Below are 19,617 nucleotides of genomic sequence, written 5' to 3'. Positions count from 1 at the left end.
GTAGTAGTTCTCATGTTCATTTCCATTTGCAATGTCTTTCTTCCTCTCGTTGCTTTTACAATTTGCTTTTTATCATTGTTTTTCAGCAATTTGATTATGACATGGCTCAGTGTGATTTACTGTGTCCATCCTGCTTGGGGCTTATTAAGCTTCTCGGATCTGTGTTTACAGTTTCCATCAATTTTGAAGAATGTTCAAGCATTAGTCTTCATATTTTTTCTGCCCTTTTTGCTCTCACTTCTCCTAGAAATCCAATTACACATGGGACCTTTGTTTTCTCCCCTTGGCTCACTGAGGTGCTCTTCTTTTTCTGGGGGTCTTTCTTCTGCGGGTCAATTTGTGAAGCTCCTGTTGCTATATTTTCAAGTTCACTGATCTATTCTTCCACAGAGTCTAAATTTTCTGGTAAATCCATCTGGTAAATTTTTCAGAAACTGTAGTTTCAGTTCTGGACATTCATTGGGTTCACTTTTTTATCTTCCACTATACTCATTATGATTCAGTTTTTCTTTAAAACCTTCAGCCTATTTACTGTAACCATCATAAAGTCCTTTTCTGGTGATTCTATCATTTCTAACTTCTCAGTTTGTTTATACTGCCTGACTTTTCTCCTAACCACAGTCCACAATTTCCTGCTCTTCACACATGTAGCAATTTTTTATTAGAACCTGCACATAATGATTGCTACATTGTTAAGTATTTGGGCTTTGTTGTTCTTTCAGTGAGCAGGTAGTTTGATCATTTCAAGGCTTTCCCCCCCTTTCTCTTCTAAATCAATTTTGAGGTACACTTTATATACCAAAAATGTGCCCATATTACACACAACTGAATGAGTTTTGGGAAATGTGCCCACTGATGTAACTCAGTCAAGATATAATTCCCATCACCCCAAAAGTCTTTCATGTCCCTTTGTAGCTGGTCCAGGCAACCACTAACCAAACTGCTCTCTGTCACTGTGGATTTCCCGTTTCTAGAATTTCATATACACGTGGAATTGTACAGGACATCCTCTATCTGGATCTTTCCTTGGCATAGTCAACACTGTTGTATGTGTCAGCTCTTCGTTCCTTTTTGTTGCTGACATGTATCCCACTGTATGGACAGACCACAGTTTATGCATTCATGGGCTGAGGGACATCAGGCAATGATGGGTAGAGCTGCTATGAATATCCATGTACAAGCCCTTTGGTGGACTTGTTTTATTTTCTCTTAGGTAAATATCCAGGGGGGAAATAGTATGGTAGGTGTAATTTTCTTTATAAGAAATTTTCAAACGGTCTTCCAAAGTGGCTATGCCATGTTACACACCTGCCAGCGATGGGTAAGGGCTCCCAGTTCACATTCTTGCCAACTCACGGCACTGTCAATCGTGTTAATTTTAGCCGTTCTCGTTGGTGTACAGTGTATCTCATCACTGTTTAATTTGTATTTCCCTGATGACTAATGACACCAAACATCTTTCATGTGATTACTGGCCATTTGTACATCTTTAAAGAAAAGTCTATTCAGATACTTTACGTATTTTTAAATTATGTTGTTTGTGACAGGTGGCAACTACACTCTTTGTGGTGAGCATTTAGTAATGTATGTAATTGCTGAATCACTACACTGTACACCTGAAATCAATATATCAGTCATACATTTTTTAAAAGGGACAAGAACAAAAACTTACGTTGCTTGTCTTTTTACTGAGTTGCAAGAATTCTTTACATATTCTGGAATCAAGTGCTTTCTCACTCATACTGCAAACATTTTCCCCAGTCTGTGGCTTACCTTTTCATTTTCTTTATACAGTATGTTTTGAAGGCCAGAAATGCTTAATTTAGATGAAGCCGAGTTTATCTTTTTTTTGTTTTTAAAGTTCAAGGTTTTGGAGTCCTTAAAGAAATCTTTACCTAAGGTCACAAAGATTTTCTCCTAGAAGAGTTACAGTTCTCACCTCTCCTACTTGATTTGTGATATATTTCTACTCATTTTTGCGTATGGTGTCAAGGCTCTTTAATCTATGTACTCTCTCCAGGACTAGATGAGCCAGGGGGTCTTGTGATGTGTCCACGGAGAGCTCCTGGTGCTCAACAGAGTCTCTTCCTCTAACTGGAAAGAAAAGCATCTCCCGGCCATAGAAACAGTTCCGTTTACAGCTCCCCAGAAGCTGCTCTTCACTTGACTCATGGTCCATGTGCAGTACCTATGCACATAGACCCATGTTCAGGAAAAGGCTCAAGGAGACCCCTAAGCCAGTGTCTGGAACCTTTCCTTCATGGAGCTCTTTTCCTCCTATTGCCTCTGAAAATTCCACTTGCCTTCCCAGCTTTGCCTTCTCAACTCAGCAAGGCTGCTGGGCTCTGCGCGGATTCCTCCTCATCGCTTGGAGAGCCTAGCACTGCAGCCAGCAGAAAGCTGGCGGAAAGGCATTAGGGCTCACTTCATTCTTTCCTTTTCCTCAGAGATCATTATGTTGAGCTGCCTGTAGCCCAATGTCTGCAAACAGCTGGGGCATGTAATTTGGTATTTTTTGATTGCCTATAGAAGGACAAGTTCCATGCCAGCGATTCCCTCATGGACAAAAGCCTCGTCATCATTGTTTGCACAGGCTCACATGTTAAATTTATCCACATAGCTTCTGCTGACTTTGACAAGTCTTCCTGGATTCCAATCTCAACATGAAAAGCCTTTGGCTTTTTCCTGGTCCACCTATTATGACTAGAAAAATGATTGCAATGATGTTCTCCAAGCAGATGAGGGACAATGGGAACCAAGTGGTGTTGAAGAACTCCCTAGGCAGGGGAGATGAGAAGGCACAGGAGGGTGGCAAAGCAGTGCCCAAGTCATGAGCTGCACAGACACGTACGCGGAACACGCAGAACGGTGGAAAGCCGCAGCACTGGAGTGAGACCCACCGGGTCTGAGTTCCAATTTTCCACTCAGTGGCTGCCACAACCTTGGACAATTCCCTTAACTGCTCTGTGCCTCAGTTCCCCCAGCTACAAAATAGGATACTGTGGGTACTCATGGGAGAAATAAGGTAACATATGTAAGGCATTTACAGGGTTCGGCCCATCATCAGCACTGGAGAAATGTGACTCGGGACTGTCACCAGATCAAACTGGCCAAAGCACCTTCACAGCCTGTGGCTCTGACCTCCCAACCTGGGGAGGCTTTGCAAGGAAGACTGAGAACAGTCCAACGTTTATATGGTCTCCAAATACATTCCCACAACCTTCTTGTTAATTACACAGGGAAAACCCTCCCACCACAGTGGAGAGATCTGGAGGAACCACTTCCCCAGGTCGTCAGGAAACCTCACCAACACCGTGACAAACCGGAACCAGGAGCACCGAGGTGGTCCCAACATCACTCGCGCCAGTGTCCCACCAAATCACTCAACCTGAAAGTGACCGTGAGAAAACGTCAGGTAAATCCACCCTGGGACCTTCTACAAACTCACTGTCCTCTTGAGAAGTGTGGAGGCTAAGAAAGGCAAAAAAAGGCCGAGGGCTGTCCAGACTAAAGAGATTCAGTGACCGAGTGCAACCAGGACCCAGGACCCGGAAAAGACAGCCGTGAAGACAGGGCTGAGGCAACGGATGACGTCCGATACAGACTGTGGCGGGTAACACACACTGACGTTACATTTCCTGGTCTTGATGACTGTGCTGAGGTCATTACCAAGTGTGTGCTGAGCTGTTTAGTGATGAGGAGAGAGAGAGATCTCAGCCTGTCGTGTCCTCGGTCTCACTGACCGTTCTGACCAGTTCCCAGGAGGGAGCAAACTGCCACCTCAGGTTTGAGCACTCAACCAAATCAGCAGTGTGTGCCAGCACCAGCCTGCCAGGCAAGCCAGACCAGGCCCGTGAGAGGCAGAGACCACACAGCACAGACTGTCTGTCTCACAGCTTTCCAGGAGAACAGTGTGGGCCATGGTCACTAGGGAACGTTTCCTGGAGGATGGGGTGGGAAGGAGGGGAAAAGCATTTAAGGGAAGAGGAACGTCGGCAGGGGAGGAGGCAGGAACAGGTTGGGCAGGAGCAGGGCTGAGACAGGAACAGCTCCGCGGCATCTCGCTCCAACTCCATGTCTGGTTGCACTGCTGTCCTCCTTGGCCCAGGCTGCAGGCAGACCGTGCAGCTGCAAGTCCGCGGCACACGGGGGCGCTATGCTCAGGAGCCTGGCTGTCCTGCAAGAGGCCAGGACGCTGCCTTAGTCCCAGGTGAAGAAGGACCCGCCACGTGGCAGTACCGGCAGCTCTGGCCAGTGGGAGCGAGCACCAAGGGGCTCCCTTCCAAGGGCCAGTGGCTCCCCCGCTGTGCACACCTTGGACAGCAACCCCCTTCCCACCCCACAGCCTTCATGCTGCACAGCACTGTAGACCAAACGCACCGGAGCCATGTCCCCAGGGGCCTGGCCCAAGAACTCTGTTTCTGGGAGAATAAGATCACTATGAGATGGCCACGCCCAAATACTGGCCCCCTGCGGCAGCTGCCCCGGGAGTCAGGCCCACGGCAAGACCAGTGCATCTGCTGGACGTGTCGCTGAGACTCTGACCTATTTGGGGTATGACTAAATTATTTACTTAAACACATGTTGAAAGAAACAAATCAATATGTAATCTGCTATGCGGGCTGACAGGCAATTGAACATGCCTGTTGAATTTCCTATAACAGAATTGGATTTTTGTGCCAGCCACTGATGGGATTTCTCACAGAGAAATTTGGGCATAGAACTGTAAAACCAGGTGAGAAATCTGGGCATAGAATTGTAAAACCAGGGCTCTTGACAGAAAAAACACATTTTCCTAAGTGCCCCTGCAGTGCCCTGCATGGCCCCGGTCACCAGCTCCTGGGTCCCCACTTGCCGGGGGGCTCCGAGGGGCCAGCAGTGGGAGAGGCAGGCCTCCAGGGCTGCGGCTGCGGAACCATCTGCAGAGACTTCAGCCCCAAACTCACTGCCCACACAGAGAACCTGCTCTGGTGCCCCTGGGCCAAGACGGTCGCCCTGTGCGGGTCTGGGCACAAGATGGGTGTGCACTCTCCTGGTTCTACTGTCCCCGCAAGACGGTGCCTTGGGCCCGTCACTCATCTAAGATGGCCTTACCTCCTCACCTCTACCTCTTTTTTCATGTTAAGGGACAATGTCTTCTAAGAAAATGAAAAAGCCTGTGAAGAACACCGATGAGCCTGAGAGGCTAGAAGAGCCTGCGGACTAGAACGAGAGCTGCAGGAGGCTCAGGCTGGTCCCGCGTGCGTAAACCAAATCTGTGGAAGGGGCCAGTAAAGAAAAACGTGGGAACACAAGACGCCCATCACTGGTTGGTGGAAGGAAAAGCCACAAATACTCGACACCGATTCTTTGAAAGAAATTTTCGAGCCAGAGAAACACTGGGTGATGCCCCAGTCAGCTGAGCGCCCCTTCCTGGAAGCTGCCTGCATGAAAGCTTGTCCCGCCTCCTCCCACGAGGCTCCAGTGGACCCCCGCCTCGGCCTTTGGGATGAAGAGGACACTCTCAAAGGACACAGGGAGGCCACGTCAGATGGTAAGACAATGGCAGCAACTCAGCTGAGTCTTTTTCTCATCGGCACAACAGCGGCTCAGTGGTTGCCAATCCTGTGGAAGGTAAAGGATCTAGAATGTGTGTTCGCATAAGAGACCTTCTTTGGCAAAGCCACCCGACCCCCGGAACTGCGCTCAGAGTGGGCTGGAGGTCCCAGGATCCGCCCACGCTGCGCTAGACCCTGACCACACCGATAGCTGTCCAGGTACGAGCTGGCCTAGCATTCTGGGGTGGAGGCACCTCTGTGCTCTCTACACCTGTGTGCAATGTGGTAGACAGTCAATACAGGCTCAGCTCGGCTTCACTTTTTACTAGAAGCCACATCTTCAGAGCCAGACAGCCTGCGCGACCTCAGGCAGGTTAACCCCCCTGTGACTCAGATTACTCACCTATGAAACGGAGAGAATTCCTGCACCTGCCCCTCAGCGTGGCTGGGAGGACCCAGGGGTGAGCTCACAAAGCCCAGCGCTGGGCAAGTACGGGCACCCATGTCCCATCCTCCCTCTGCCAACAGGACGGGGGCTGGGAGAAGGCCTGTGGGGTCCCACTTCCTCTCCTGCAGCCCAAATCACACACACAATAATGTTCCTCAGGGGGCCCCATGAGATTTAAAGGGCCTTTCAAAGAAAGGCTCTCAGAAATATAGTCCAACTGGAGCACGAGGTAGACGCAGAAGCGGACCTGCCCCAGGAGCCGAATTGCTGTCCTTACCAAGCACAAGCAGTATGAGAGGGGCCTGACGGGAACAAGGCCTGCCTGCGGAGCCCCTGTGCTCTCCACACAGACCCGCGGCGCCTATGACCTCCAGCGGGCCTCTGCCCTCACTGCCCTCGCCCTCCAGGGCACCCCGAGGGCCTCCTGCAGACGCCGGTCCCCAAGTGGAACTCCTTGCGCTCCTCACTGTCAGCACCTGCAGCCCACTCCAGCTGGAGGCCCCCAAGGATGGGGACTGGTCCCAGCTCTTCTCCTGTCCCGGCAGCCTCCAGCATCCCCCTTGGCACCAGATGCTTAGCGGAGGCTGACCGTCCTCTGTGCTCACCCTTCAGGGCAACTTGCTGACCTAACCTGCTCTGATGAGAACATCGGAAGAGCCTGCCAAGCGATCCACAAACAGAACAAGCGTAGCTCTCAAGAGGGGCGACTGTGCCCCCAGGGACACCGGGCAATGTCCGGAGATACTCCTGGTTGTCACAAGAGGGTAAGGTACAGGGAGCTGGGCATCCAGCGGGCACCCCACAGTGCACAGGACAGCCCCGCAGCACAGACCGATTCAGGCCCAAGGTCAGCTGTGGCGGGTGAAAAACAGCAGGTTAGATGGCGGACTTCCTGGCAGGGAGTACCCTAAAGGCGCTCACACGGGGAGAAGGGAACTCCTCGGGGTTACCCTAGCTCTTAAGATGAACTACTCTCTCCCCTTACGGTCATACAAACTCTGAGGAGACAAATCCTGTGAAAACTAGCAGGTAACCCCTGGGAATCCCTCCTCACAGTCACTGAGGGGACTCATGCACTCCGTCCCCTGCAGTCCGGGGGGCTCTATCTCAGCCACCAGACTTCAATCCCAGGGCAGGGTCGCCACCCCCACACAGCCGAAGGGAACCTTCACAAAGGCTCAGGCCAGGAAAGTGCACCTACCATACAACTCCTACGTGCACAAAATCATCGGGAGGTCATTTCAAGCTTATATTTTTAATGTTCTCAATAGCTATAAGACAGCCTGAAGTTCCAGATGATGCTTTGGACATACAAAGGAATTATTAAGAAAGAAACTTAGAAGCTTCAAATAAGGAAAAATGAGGTGAAGGTGCCAGGGATACAGGAAATAGGAAGGGCAGCTGCGTGGACAAAGGAGACCAGGCGCTGGAACTCAGTACAGCACGAACCGCGCGAAGCAGCGAGCAGCTCCAGGGGCCAGTGCCTGAGCCGCCACCCGCTGTCACGGGATGTGGGGCCGACAACGCCAGGGGTCTGGATGCAGGTTCATCAGCATGTGTGGGCTGCCCCTGGTCACCCACTGCCCTCGCAGGCCCATGTGAGTCTCTGTAGGTGGAAACGCAAGACAGGGCGGGTGAAGGAAGGAGATTATTACTGCACTAAAGCCACCTGGTTGGGGTGCCTGTGAATCTGGAATTCACCACCACTGTGCTGGTCGGGTTGAAGTTTTGTACGACAGTGCAGTCTATGAAAAGACAGCTAAAGGTAAAGATGTTGTGCAAACAACATTAGGGAATATTGGCGTCTTTACCAAAACAAGCTGCCCAAGCACTGGTGACATGCGTTTCAGTGGGACTCGGAATGCAAACTCTGTAATGCTGACGACCACGTCGCCCCCACTGCGGAGCACCTAACATGTGCCTGGAGCTGGCCCAGCTTCCTTACATTCTTTCTAATCCCCACAGTCCCACAAAAATCATTATTCCCATGTTACTGGGGAGGAGACGGAACCTTTGAGAAGCACGCAGGTTGCTCAAGGGCACGAGGTGGCAGGAGCAGAAGGGGAAGCCGGGTCAGATTGGTTCCAGAGCCAGGGATCCTGCTATTTTTACCTACCTGTAAAACTCCTTCAATGCAACTTCACTTCCTGCAAATATTATACTAATTGCAACGGATTTTAAACAGATCATTAAAGCAGTAGAGGCTTGACAGGCCCCTCTAGGGCAACACTCAACAAGCAGGTATTTAAAAGGCTAAAAAATGCATCTCATTAAATTATTCTACAACCGAGACTGTGTGGTAATTCAATGTCCTCTTGCCCATATTTTATTCCAAATTAATGAACTTTTATTACAAATAAAGGAGTGGCTCACCATTATGGATAAATGCTACCAGTAAATCCTATTTACTGTAAATATGTAAATCAAATAAATAAAGACCCCTCACCAGCCACCAAGCTCATGTTGGCCATACTCCTTTCCCGAGCGCGCAGCACCAGCCTGGGACACAGGCGAAGAACGCAGTCCTTCCTCTGCCTCAGCAGGCACTCCGGAGGGAGGAAAGTAAACAGACGCTTACTGGGTATGTGATGGGGGCCAGGCCCCCAGACATGTGCCTTCGCTTATGAGCTCCAGGTCCAATGCAGCCATCTCCATTTCCTGATTTCGTCAGGAGGCGGCGATCACTGAGTGCCAAGTCCCAGGGGAAGTGGATATTCTCCAGGTGTCACCACAGGGAGGACTTACTCATGCAAAGAGGGAAATGCACCTTTACAGGGGAGAGCGCTACAGACCGCACACCTCCATCGAGGATCTACCACTCACAGGGCGACTGTGCGTCCTGAGCGTCCTGGTGGGGGCGTTCTTGCCGTTGAAAAGGGTGATGAAGCTAAGAGCTCCTCCAGATCAAACTCGGGAGCACATGGAACCGCCGGACCTCCACGAGAGGAAACACCCACACGGCTCCAGAACACAGGACACTGTGCAGGACAGCTGGCCAGGGCTTTTCAAAAAGGCAACGTCATTTAAAAAAAGGGAAAAGAAAGAGAGGGGCTGGGGAGAATGTGTGTGTGTGTGTAGGGGGAGAGTCTTCAAGAGAGAAAGTGACTTAAAAACATAACCAAATGCAACGTGTGGACTTTGGGTCATAGTTTTTAGGTGATTTTGTGGAATCTACATTTGCATAGGTATGATCATTAAACTGGTTATGCAGAAGACTGTCTTTATTCTTAGGAGACAAGCTGGTTTTTAGGGGTAAAGTGCAATACTGTCTGCAACTTACCTTCAAATGGCTGGGCCAAAAGAAAGAAAAAAAAACTATGAAGAAATAAAACAAATGTGGCAAAACGTGAACAATTTCTGAATCTAGGTGGAAGGCTGACAGGTTTTCACTGTATTATTTTTTATCTTTTCTGTATGTTTGACATTTTTAAAGATAAAAACTGGGGATAGCACGGGGTTTGGTGATCCCGGAAAGGATATTCCAAAGTGAGTGTGTCTGCAACACACCAGTGGCTCTTGCGATTAAGATCTCAAAGCTGGGTGGACTGGTTTGTAATGTTACCAGGAAAAAAGCTATCGTTTCTCAATGCCAGCAGTGTTTTATAAAACACTGACACCTTCTTCCATATCTCTAACATGAAAATAGGGAGGGAGATTTATCCATGCTCTCAAAATGCTTGTTTTGTTAGAAACCAGTTCTATCTGCACATAAGCCCAGAACTCTGTGGAAGATGAAGGAGGCTTGAGTTTGCTTTGCATTATCACGTCTTGAGGGTAAACACCCCTTAATGCCAACATATATACCGGCCAATATTGACCTTTGGCTGGCGGCTGGGCCAGGCCCTCAACTGGAGCACTTAGCTGAGCTCCAGGGCCACTCTGCTGAGGCTCTAGTCTGAGCGACCTCAGCAAGTCATAGACTACAGATAAAGCCATTAAAACAGAGGAACTGCTTGCCAGGTAGGTCACAAAGCCCCTCAGGTAAAGCATTTCTTTCTACTCAGACCCCCAATGCCTTTCAGTGACATCCCAGAGCACCCAGAGTGGGAAGCCCCTTCATAAGCTCTCCTTGTATAGAGGGTCCCTTAGGTGCAGCCTCTGGAAACCTCACATATAATGTGATGCTGACACAGAGATGCATGTCTGTGTGGCTTGCAGAACTGGCTACATAGGTCACCTGGCCACAAACTCTCACTGCCCAGACTGAGGCCGCCAGAAGACCCCACAAGTAGTGCGTCACGCAGGACTGGAAACCCCGTGAGAATCTAAGTCCTTCCCTGACCTGTTAAAATATATGAGAAGTCTTCCTCCAGGATAAAACCCTTCTGGTAAAGAGCAAAGCAGCTTGTAAATGGAGAAAAAAGTGGTTTTTCTAGGTAGAAAAAGAAACAAAGACTGAGGTCTGCGGAGTCACTGAAACTGGGGATGTGAAGTGATGAAAAATAGTGCACAGCCCTTCTGGCAGAGAAGTGGGTCTGCTGCATGCAGAGCTGGCCCCACAGGAAAGTGAGATGGTGCCTGCCCTTGCCCTGCGGGAGTGTCCTTGAAGAGTGGCCCAGGTCGCTGCCTTGGGGGAGAAAACACCCAGAAGGGAAAAGACTGTGACCCCAAGAGATAGGGCCTGTAAGCTCAACTGTTCAAGAGGACTGGCATTTAACACATGCTTGAAGAAGGTTAACAAAAGAATCCATGAAGATATAATGGCTTCCTCTAAACAAACCAGGACCTCCCTCCAGAGCTCCCTCGCTGACCCACCTGTCGTGGGAGCCCGGCACCCTGAGCAGCAGCTCTGCCAGACTGGGACAACGGTGCTGTGACCGGGAAGGAGAAAGGCCCAGACAAAGCCAACAGCTCACGGATGTACTCGACCACCTCCACCCAGCCAAGTCCAATCCAAAATGTAAAGAGACCCTTAAAGATTTCCTCCTCTTCCTAGGGTAAAAGTAGAAAAGCCCCAAAGTCCCATTCCAGCAAAACCCACAAGTGTGAGAGGTAAGAAAGGCACTCACTACCCTGACAGGTTCCCATCGGGGGGATTCTCCTCGGTCTGCTGCCTGCTTCCAGGCGGGGAATAAGGCTCTCCTCTCACCTCCACTTGCGTGTCCAGGGCAGACCCTGCCCTGGCCTTTCCAACTCCTCTCCCCATCACCCCTACTCATCATTGTCCCAAGACTCCTACCCAACAAGCTCCCTCCATGTCTAGGCCTGGGACTGCTTTCCAGTCTGGTCTCTGCATACAGAAAGTACCAACCACAGTGGGATTTGCACATGTGCTCACACTGAGGACGAAGTAAAGGAGGGCGTTGTGCCCCTGAGGACACACTCACCAGGCACACGTCTAGCTGCGAGCAGCTGTGTCCCGATGTAATCACATCCCTCTCTGAAACACGAGAATCAAACCCCGGGGAGTAGTCAGGCCATTGCCATCAATCAAACCCACCCAAACAGTCCGGGTAGACTAAGAGATCTCAAGGAACAAAACAAAAACTAAGCCTGCTGTTCCTTTAGAGAGAAAGGGAGGCCAGCTGGAGGGGAGTGGAGACCCACCCACAGAGTCTTGACAACACACACACACACAGAACATACACCCAAGTCAGCAGCTGATTTTAACGAAGTCATCACAAATTATTACTGTGGGAACAAGTGAGTACTTGTTCGGCAGGGAAAACAGCAAGGCGAGTAGACGCTACAAAGGAACGAAAACCCGGCATACATAGTTGGGCACTTGTTTTGAGACTTATCAAGGCCATGCAACCAAAAGACGTTCAAGAGAAAAAAAGAAAGTGGTGTCCAGAAAGACCTCTTCGGGGCTACTTAGAGCCTGAGAGAATTCACCCCAACAGGCTCCGTATTGCCGACCCACAGAGCCGCAGCCCCAGCAGGAGGAAGGACCCTGGGACACTCCCCCAGCTCTAGGTTCCCCCGTGACTGAGCAGCAGGCTTTCTGCAGGAGTTTCCCACTCAGCCCACGTGAGCAGCGGGGAAGTTTGAGAACAAGTCACTTTGGAATTAATGCCTTTGTACAGAAAGTTATAACCCTTCCTTCCCGCAAAATGCAATCACAGGGGCCGTCCTGGGCCTACAAGCCAACCAAAGCAACACGCTACTTCGATAAATCGTGTGCCCTAAGAAAACAGCACAGCCCCGCACCTCAGGGCACACAGGACAACAGCCTGCAACGTCTACTTTTCCAGAAGGGCCATCTCGGGCTTTACTCTCCTCCTGCAACTCCGGAGCATGCACCCTAGTGGCTTAGCACAGGGATTCCGAGACCTCCCCAGACCCTGAGCCTCCTCTCCGGTAAGCCACTAGGTTGCCCAAGTCTCACGCACAGGAAGGAAACCTGATATGTAAATGACAGGAGTGCGCTGGGAAGGTTAACGGGAGGCCGGAGAGGCAGCGTCATCGGGAAAGCTCGGGGCAGACGGAACAGGTGGGCCTGTTCGGGGAGAAAGGAGAGGGAAGCGAGTAGGCGAACGCGGCTACACCCAAACATTAATGAGCTGAGGGGCGCTACTGGGGACGGGGAGCCGGCCCGCAATCCAGCGGGAGTGAACGCGCGTGCGGGCTGAACCTCCGGGAAGCGCGGGTGCAGAGGAAAGCTCGGCGCGAGACGGGGGTTCGGGAGGCGGGTTCGAAGCGTGAAGGGGCCTGAAGAGCCTGGAGGGGCGGAGGGGTCAAGGCCCCGGGCTGAAGGAGGAGTCGCCTCCCGCGGGATGCGGGGGGAAGGAGCGGCCGCGGCGGGGGCCCCGGTGGCGCGGGGCGGACTCACGCATCAACGTGCTGAAGGCCACGACGCCGAGCAGCCCCTGCAGGAAGATGCCGAAGCTGTGCATGAGCGCGCCGCTCTCGCAGCGGCCCGCGCCGGCTGCGGCGGTGGACGGCGGCCCTCCCGGCAGCGCGCGGCTCGCGTTCCCGGCGGGGCCTTGCATGGCCCGGCCGGCCGGCCTGGCCGCTCGGGGGCCTCGCTGCCGCGGGGCCACGCCACCGACCGCGGGGCCGGAGACCGAACAGCAACCCGAGCTGGGAGCCGCGCCTCCGCCCCGCGGCCCGCTCGGCGCCGCCGTAACCCGACGTCTGAGACCGCGGCGCTGGATTGGCCCGGCCCGGCGCGGGGGCGGGGCTACGGCGCCTGCGTTTCCCCGTGGGCGGGGCTCGGCCGCCCTGAGCGTCGTCGAAAGGCTGGACTCCGGGCGGGGCCGTGGGTGCAGGGCGCAGGTGGGACGCACCAGGTGAGCCCGGTGGCGCGGACGCGAGTGAGAACCCTGGGACCTCGAGCTCCAGTAGGAAGCTGGGACGGTCTGTGACTAGAGTCTTCTTCTAAAATAAATCCCTCATACCCTGCAGATTTTATTTAAAAATGGGTTCCACCTTCGGAATCCCATTCAGTTCTAAGAATAACCCGCGTTTGCAGCGCGGCCTGGGTTATTCTGAAGCAGGTGGTTGAGGAAAACAGTTTAGGCCTGGACACACTGGCATTAGCCATATTCTTCAATCCAGACGTTTGGCGTCCTTCTACTTTGTTACCACCGATATCCTGGCCAGTCTTATTAGATTCATCAGTAAGGTCCGAATAGACGTTTTACTTCCCTAAACAAAATTTAAATGGTCATTTCAATCCTAGTCGCTTTCATTTAGAAATGTACAAGGTCTTTACTGAAAATGTGCACATATCCCCATCTTGTCAATTTCCAGGGGGATTCATAATAGCCAAATTGTTGGGATTTGCCAGTCTCCCAAGTGCTCACTGACTGGGGCGCCCACTGGCCCAGGCCCTCTAGTCCCCCCGTCTTTCCCCTTCGCTCCCAGCGCCTCCTCTGGCTTCTCCCCAGACATTGTTGGTGTTCTAGAGCCCTCGATCTTCCTACTGTATCCACTTAATGTCAGTGTACACAGGGCGTTACTCCAGTAGACAATGGGCTACATTTGTGAAACAATAAAATACCCACATCTAGGTGAATTTTCCCTAAAGGTTAGCTATCAAGAAATTCCAATTACATAGGGCTTAATGGTATACAAAGTTTTCTTGGTTAACTGGAATATTAACCTGATTATCCAAGAATGCCATTAACTATGTAGAGCCAGTTTTCCAGCCTCTTAAAATCGCTTTTCTACCTCTGTGCCTTTACACGGCCTCCTAGCCATGTGGAACACAGCTCCCTTTCCCCAGCTCTGTGAACTACTGTGGATAAAATCAAAGTTCCTGTGGCCAGGATTCTCACATGGCCCTGATTGATTAGCTCACTGCACACGTGTGGGCAATACACTGACTCTATATATGAAGAGCTACTGACTCTATATAAAGAGCTCCGCCCAGTGTTCTGGGTGTGATATGGTGGCACGGCTGCAAGGCTGCAGGAGAGCAGAGCAGAGGCTGGAGTGTGGCAGCACCGAGGACAGAGGCCCAGAGGCAGAGACTGGCTTGCTGCATGCAGACTCGCTCTGAGTGAACGGGATTTTAGTGATTGACCTGCCACCGAGGAAATAAAGTTGGGTATAACTCTTTCACCCCAAGAACGTTTTACTGTCATTTTCTTTGGTCACACTGAATCCATAGCGAACTTGCCCGGGGCTGAAACCCGTTGGCAAGACAACTTACTCATGCTTCAAGGCCTGCCTGACCTCCCTCTCCCACTTTGCTTCCACATTACCCTGTGTGTGCTGCTCCACTAAAACACCAGACTGCTAAATTGGACAGCTGTACAAGTCTGTCACAGCTGGGTGTGAGCCCCCTGAGGGCACAACTAGTTTTTACTCACCTTCCTATCCAACACAGTGCCTGGCACAGAGAACATGCAACACTTTTTAAATTAAATTGAATTTTAATTTATAAAATTTAGAACTCTCCAAACATATTGACCATGGGAAAATACAGAAAATCAAGTTAAGAAAATAAATAGGTTCAGGGAAATTGTACTACTACTGCCTTTAAGTCTAAGAAGGACTCTTACGGGGATGCTCAACAGCACAGTCCATGTCCAGAGAGAACCAAACAAGAGGATGTGTACTTAAAACAGGAGATTGCACGTTGGGCCTAAGGAGACTATTAATTGTTGAGGACACAGCTTAAGGAGGGTTGCACAGCTGAAAAATGCAGTTTTTGAACTATCACTGCTCTGCACATCCACAGGTGAGGAGTTATTAATGCCCGTTGCTGCTGTACCAAAGCAAACGTAGAGAAACAAGAAGCAGTCTTCAGAAATCAGGGGTAAAACCCCCAATGTGGAAATTCTGCTCCTCCTACCTTTCCTGAACTGCAATAAAAAAAAGTACCTAAATCCAGAGGGGAAAGGATCAGACAGCAGGAGAGTGGGAGAATCACGGAAAGATTTGTTTTATTTAAGTAGGAAGGAACTTTCTCCTTTCAGAGATGATTCTCTCACGCCCCACTGTAGTTTTGAAGGTTTACTGGCCAAGATACCGTCTTTGCTGTTGAATGAAGTTAAACATAGCTTAAGACCTGTTTTAATTTTCTTACTACCACTCAAAAATGTCATTATATACACTCTTATTTACAAAAAAAAAAAAAACCCACGCAAAATATTCATCCAAAATAGTTATTTTTTAATCCCTTGAAGTTGTATCATCAAACTTGATGGGAGTTATTACGTATTCTTGTGCATATTTCTCCTTAATTATACTTTATCCTCAATGCATAACTTTTAAAATTAAGAGAAAAACAGCAAGCATGAAAGATACAATGCAATATGCATTTCATTTTGTTCCAAACAAGCAGCTTAAAAAAAAAAGACAACATACATTTAAACAAAGTGCATCAATTCCAACAAGTTAGTATTAGAAAGAGGCCTAAGGACAGTGCTGGAACCAGCCCAGAGTCCTACCCTGGCAGGCCTGATTGTCTTCCGAGAATATTCAACCAAAAAAAGGAAGAATGGAAAAGACATGAGCACTTTAAAAATCTCAAGAGAAACAGTCAAACCACACTTCCCAAGAGACTTCTTCAAAAGGAACTAAGGAACTGCCCAGTTTTAAGTTTGACTGTTTTGTAATTGCCTCAATTCTGCTGTGTGACTTGATATGCCCCCAAAGCGTAACTTCATCCTTTTACATGATTTATCCGCCTCGGTTCTGCCAGACAAGGCCGGCAGTTACAGAGGTTAAACCTTGCAGAAACCCTGACTGCTGTTTCCACCCACCCTGAGAACAGGGCCCCCGTCAGCAATGGTGGCATCATCTCTAGTCAGCATCATCCTTTGCCTCCAGAAATAGTCCGAGACCCTGGCTGCCCCCAGCTCAGGGTCCCAACTTTACTGCTGGTGTTGAAGACTTGCCTGGCAAGGCTGTGGATTGATCCTTTTTTCAAACAGTCCTTTGTGATAGGCCATAGCACCAGGATAGACCCAAATAATGTGTTAAGTCAGCAAAGAAGTAAGGGAAGGGAGTTTCAGGCCCACTCCTCCATTCCCCTAACCTCCACTCCTGGTTTGCTGGTGGTTTGACAACCTAAGACTTCGGAAACAAGAAAATCAATCTCCAGTGCATTTACTACCCACCACCTCCTACACTTCAAACCCAAGGCTGCCCGCAGAAACAAGGCTACCTGTGTGTCTGGAACAAATAGAAAACTCCAAGTGAGCAGGCTTGGAACCTGATCCACTGGGACTGGGCTTTGCATTTAGAATTCTTCTACCGAACTCCAAGTCCATAGGTGATTTATGTGGATAAATTCAAATTTCCAAAGTACACACATTCTCACACAATGGGTGAGAATCATCAAAATTCACTAGCAAAACATTGTAAAGTGAATAAATTCAATGAAGAATTATAATTGCATGAAAGTGACTGATTTCTTTTTGGTTTTGCTGGAGTCTTTCCCCTCCAGTTTCTGAACCAACACCATGACATGACACCTGGTTACTCACAGTAGACCCAGGGCCAAAGACATTCAAATTTTCAAAGGGGGGTACCTGGTTCCCACCAAGATTTACACCTTGTTAGTAATGTCTTCTCCTACCTCTCCATAATGCCAACTGATAACAGAACACTTCTAAGCTTGCACTCACACACAACATCCCCAATATACAGTATGGTTTCCGCTGCCAAAGCTAAGCTCCTAACTCTGTCAGAGCTTCTGTGGGCATGCTAAATGGCGTCTTACATATAACAGTTGTCTTTGGTGATAGATGCCAAGTAAATATAAGTGCCTGTGACACCTTTCCCAAAGTCCCCACCTAGATAAAATCTTACCCACTGTTAACAATCTCCTGATGTTGTGTGTGTCCCCAGGAATGCTTTTTGGCTTGAGAAAGGGGAATGGTTCTGAGTCCTACCCTACCTAAGGCCTCCTAAAGCTTTTCATCTGTATTCAGGTACCACACTGGTGACTGATTTGGTACAAGAGAGCAGGTAAAATGTATTCAAGTCCTCAGGAAGCTTTGGTCCAGCGCCCTCTCTCACTCTGAGTATAATTCTACCTCCAGGAGCAGAGGCATATAAAGGCCAAGTTCTGAGCTGGCTTCTAAGTCTGCCTCTACCACAATTCAATAAATATTTACCAATAAGCCCACCACTTGAAGAGGTTGCTAAGTGTCCTTCCCTGACCTCATACATCTATAGCCTAGATGCTGGGGGCCAGGCACCTGTGTTGCTACAGAAAGGCAACAGGGAAGAGCCCCCTTGATGCATTCCCACATCAGCCACTCTGGCCCCTTCAACTGAGAAGGATGCAGGTAGTTCACAGAGGGAGAGCAGAGTTCCCAGAAGCCCACAAAAGCTAGTAAAAACATCACAGCAAATCTTCACATGTAGCAGGCTGCCGCAGCACACTAACAGGGCAGTAATGGGCTGACGTCGATCAGTCATCTTCCAGGCCCAGGAGGAAGGTACAGTCCATTCACCTGTTTCCAAGCCTGTCAAATCAGGATCAAAAACGGATCATGGAAAACTTTCTGACCTCAGGCAGCTCTGGGGTCAGCTGAAAGTGAAAATCAGACAAAAGCAATCCATCACAATGTACAGCTCCTAAACTGAAGAGGTTGGACCTTTAAAAACAAAGTTCAGTACCTATGTGCAATGTTAAAATATTTTATACTAACATGCTGAGCTATTATCAGGCTTAAAATCGGTTTCAGAATCACAGGAATCAGACTCTGCCACCACTGCCCAGCCCGGCCCTCATAGCTTTGGAGTCTAAATTTTATACTTAAAAAAAAAAAAACAAAAAAAGAACCCTGTGCCAAATTTCTAAACAATTATCCCTTCTTATTTAATATCTGGGAGTGGGGGCTGGGGATATGTAATTCTTCTTTAATGCAGTTACCTGATAAAATATATCTCAGTGTGAGAATGCTAGAAATATTAAGGGAAACCCTGTTTACTCATCCAATTTAATGTCAGCCTCTCTCTAGGAAAAAGCTGGGCTTGAATAACCATGGTAGGACTAGATAAGCTGGTTGGGCCCCAGCCATGTCCAGATCAGGGGCTACTCAGGGCTGTGTTCCACCTGTCAGGGCTTTGCCCCCTTTACCTGTAATTCTATGGTTTCAGGAGAAGTCAAAAGAGACAGTATAACGCAATCATTGCTGCATTTGGTAAATTCTCTCTTACAGGAAGTGAATCCCATTTTCCTATATAAGACAATTAATTAATTAATCCCAGAGATTTTTCTGTTCCATTGATCTTCAAAGAACCCCATTTGTTTTAATGCCATGACTGCTGAGTCCTCAGGAGATTTTATTATGCAAGATAACCCCTCCCCAAAGGTCTATTTACTTAATGCTAGTAGTTCCCAAGCATCTTATATATGCTCTTCCATGGGCAGAGAATTAATCAGATTTTTAAAAATTGGATCTCTAAGTTCAAACACATTAACTTTGATTTAAATGAAGCTTCTTTCCAGGCATATCTGGTAGTAACCTAAGCAAAGAGTTGATGCCTTAACATGTGGTTTGGTTGGAGGACTTGAGCTAAGGTGATTCATGAGGTGGTTCATGCATCCTATGCAGAGAGGACCCAGATTATAGAGTGTTCACCAGTGTCCATAAAGACAGGTGGGGTGGGACAGAAGAAAAGGAAAAAGAATCACAAACAGTTTAAATGGTAATAATCTTAACTTATATTTGTGTAGCTCTTTAGAATCTACCCAGTTTGTAGCTTTAAAACATTTTCAACTCCTGAAGAGGAATGATTAGGTTATAAATTGGCAGGTGACTACGATGCTTAAAATCCTCAGCAAAAAAGCAAACCCCTCAAAGGAAGCAACCTCTGCGTGTGCGTTCCCTCCCTCCTCATGGCTGGAGCACTGCAGCAGATGCTATTGTTCTGTAATAGGCGTGCAACCGTAAGGGAAAATCCACTTGCGGTTTGATGCCAGCTTGAGCTGGGTCAGGAGAAACACCAAAAAGAAAGCCAAGTTGTTGAGGGGCGATCCTCAGGCTGTAGATGGTTTAAAGATCTAACGGGAGAAAAGTATAAATGTCACTAGGCAAAGAGGTTTCCAGCATCCTTAACCCCCTCTCAAATCTTTACCCAGTCCTGTCCTCTGTATCGCGCCCAAAACACATTTCTCTGTGGCGCTTCTGTGCTCTCTGCCTGGACACACCCAGAAAGGAGGGGAAGTGCACTTCCCTGTGCATCCAGGCAGCACCTACTGATCTTTACCAAATGAGGACT

General features: G+C 49.1%; 1 protein-coding gene across 5 annotated transcripts in view; it reads right to left on the bottom strand.

Annotated features, from left to right (window-relative positions):
- The window catches only part of STIMATE (STIM activating enhancer), a 38,130-nt gene extending 25,070 nt beyond the window's left edge, over positions 1 to 13,060 (bottom strand). The window contains exon 1 of one of the 5 annotated variants that reach the window (XM_036878271.2): positions 12,758 to 13,060. In XM_036878271.2, the coding sequence (XP_036734166.2) occupies positions 12,758 to 12,917 (160 nt within the window). In that variant the 5' untranslated portion in view covers positions 12,918 to 13,060. The remainder of the gene's footprint in view (positions 1 to 12,757) is intronic. The other 4 variants (XM_036878270.2, XM_036878264.2, XM_036878269.2 and 1 more) reach the window with 4 other exon arrangements.
- Between the last annotated feature and the right edge of the window lie 6,557 nt (positions 13,061 to 19,617).

This window comes from Manis pentadactyla, chromosome 1 (assembly GCF_030020395.1).
Source record: "Manis pentadactyla isolate mManPen7 chromosome 1, mManPen7.hap1, whole genome shotgun sequence".
Classification (NCBI taxonomy): domain Eukaryota; kingdom Metazoa; phylum Chordata; class Mammalia; order Pholidota; family Manidae; genus Manis; species Manis pentadactyla.
The sequence above is the reverse complement of the archived record's forward strand: the minus strand, read 5'-3'. Positions and strand labels throughout refer to the sequence as shown.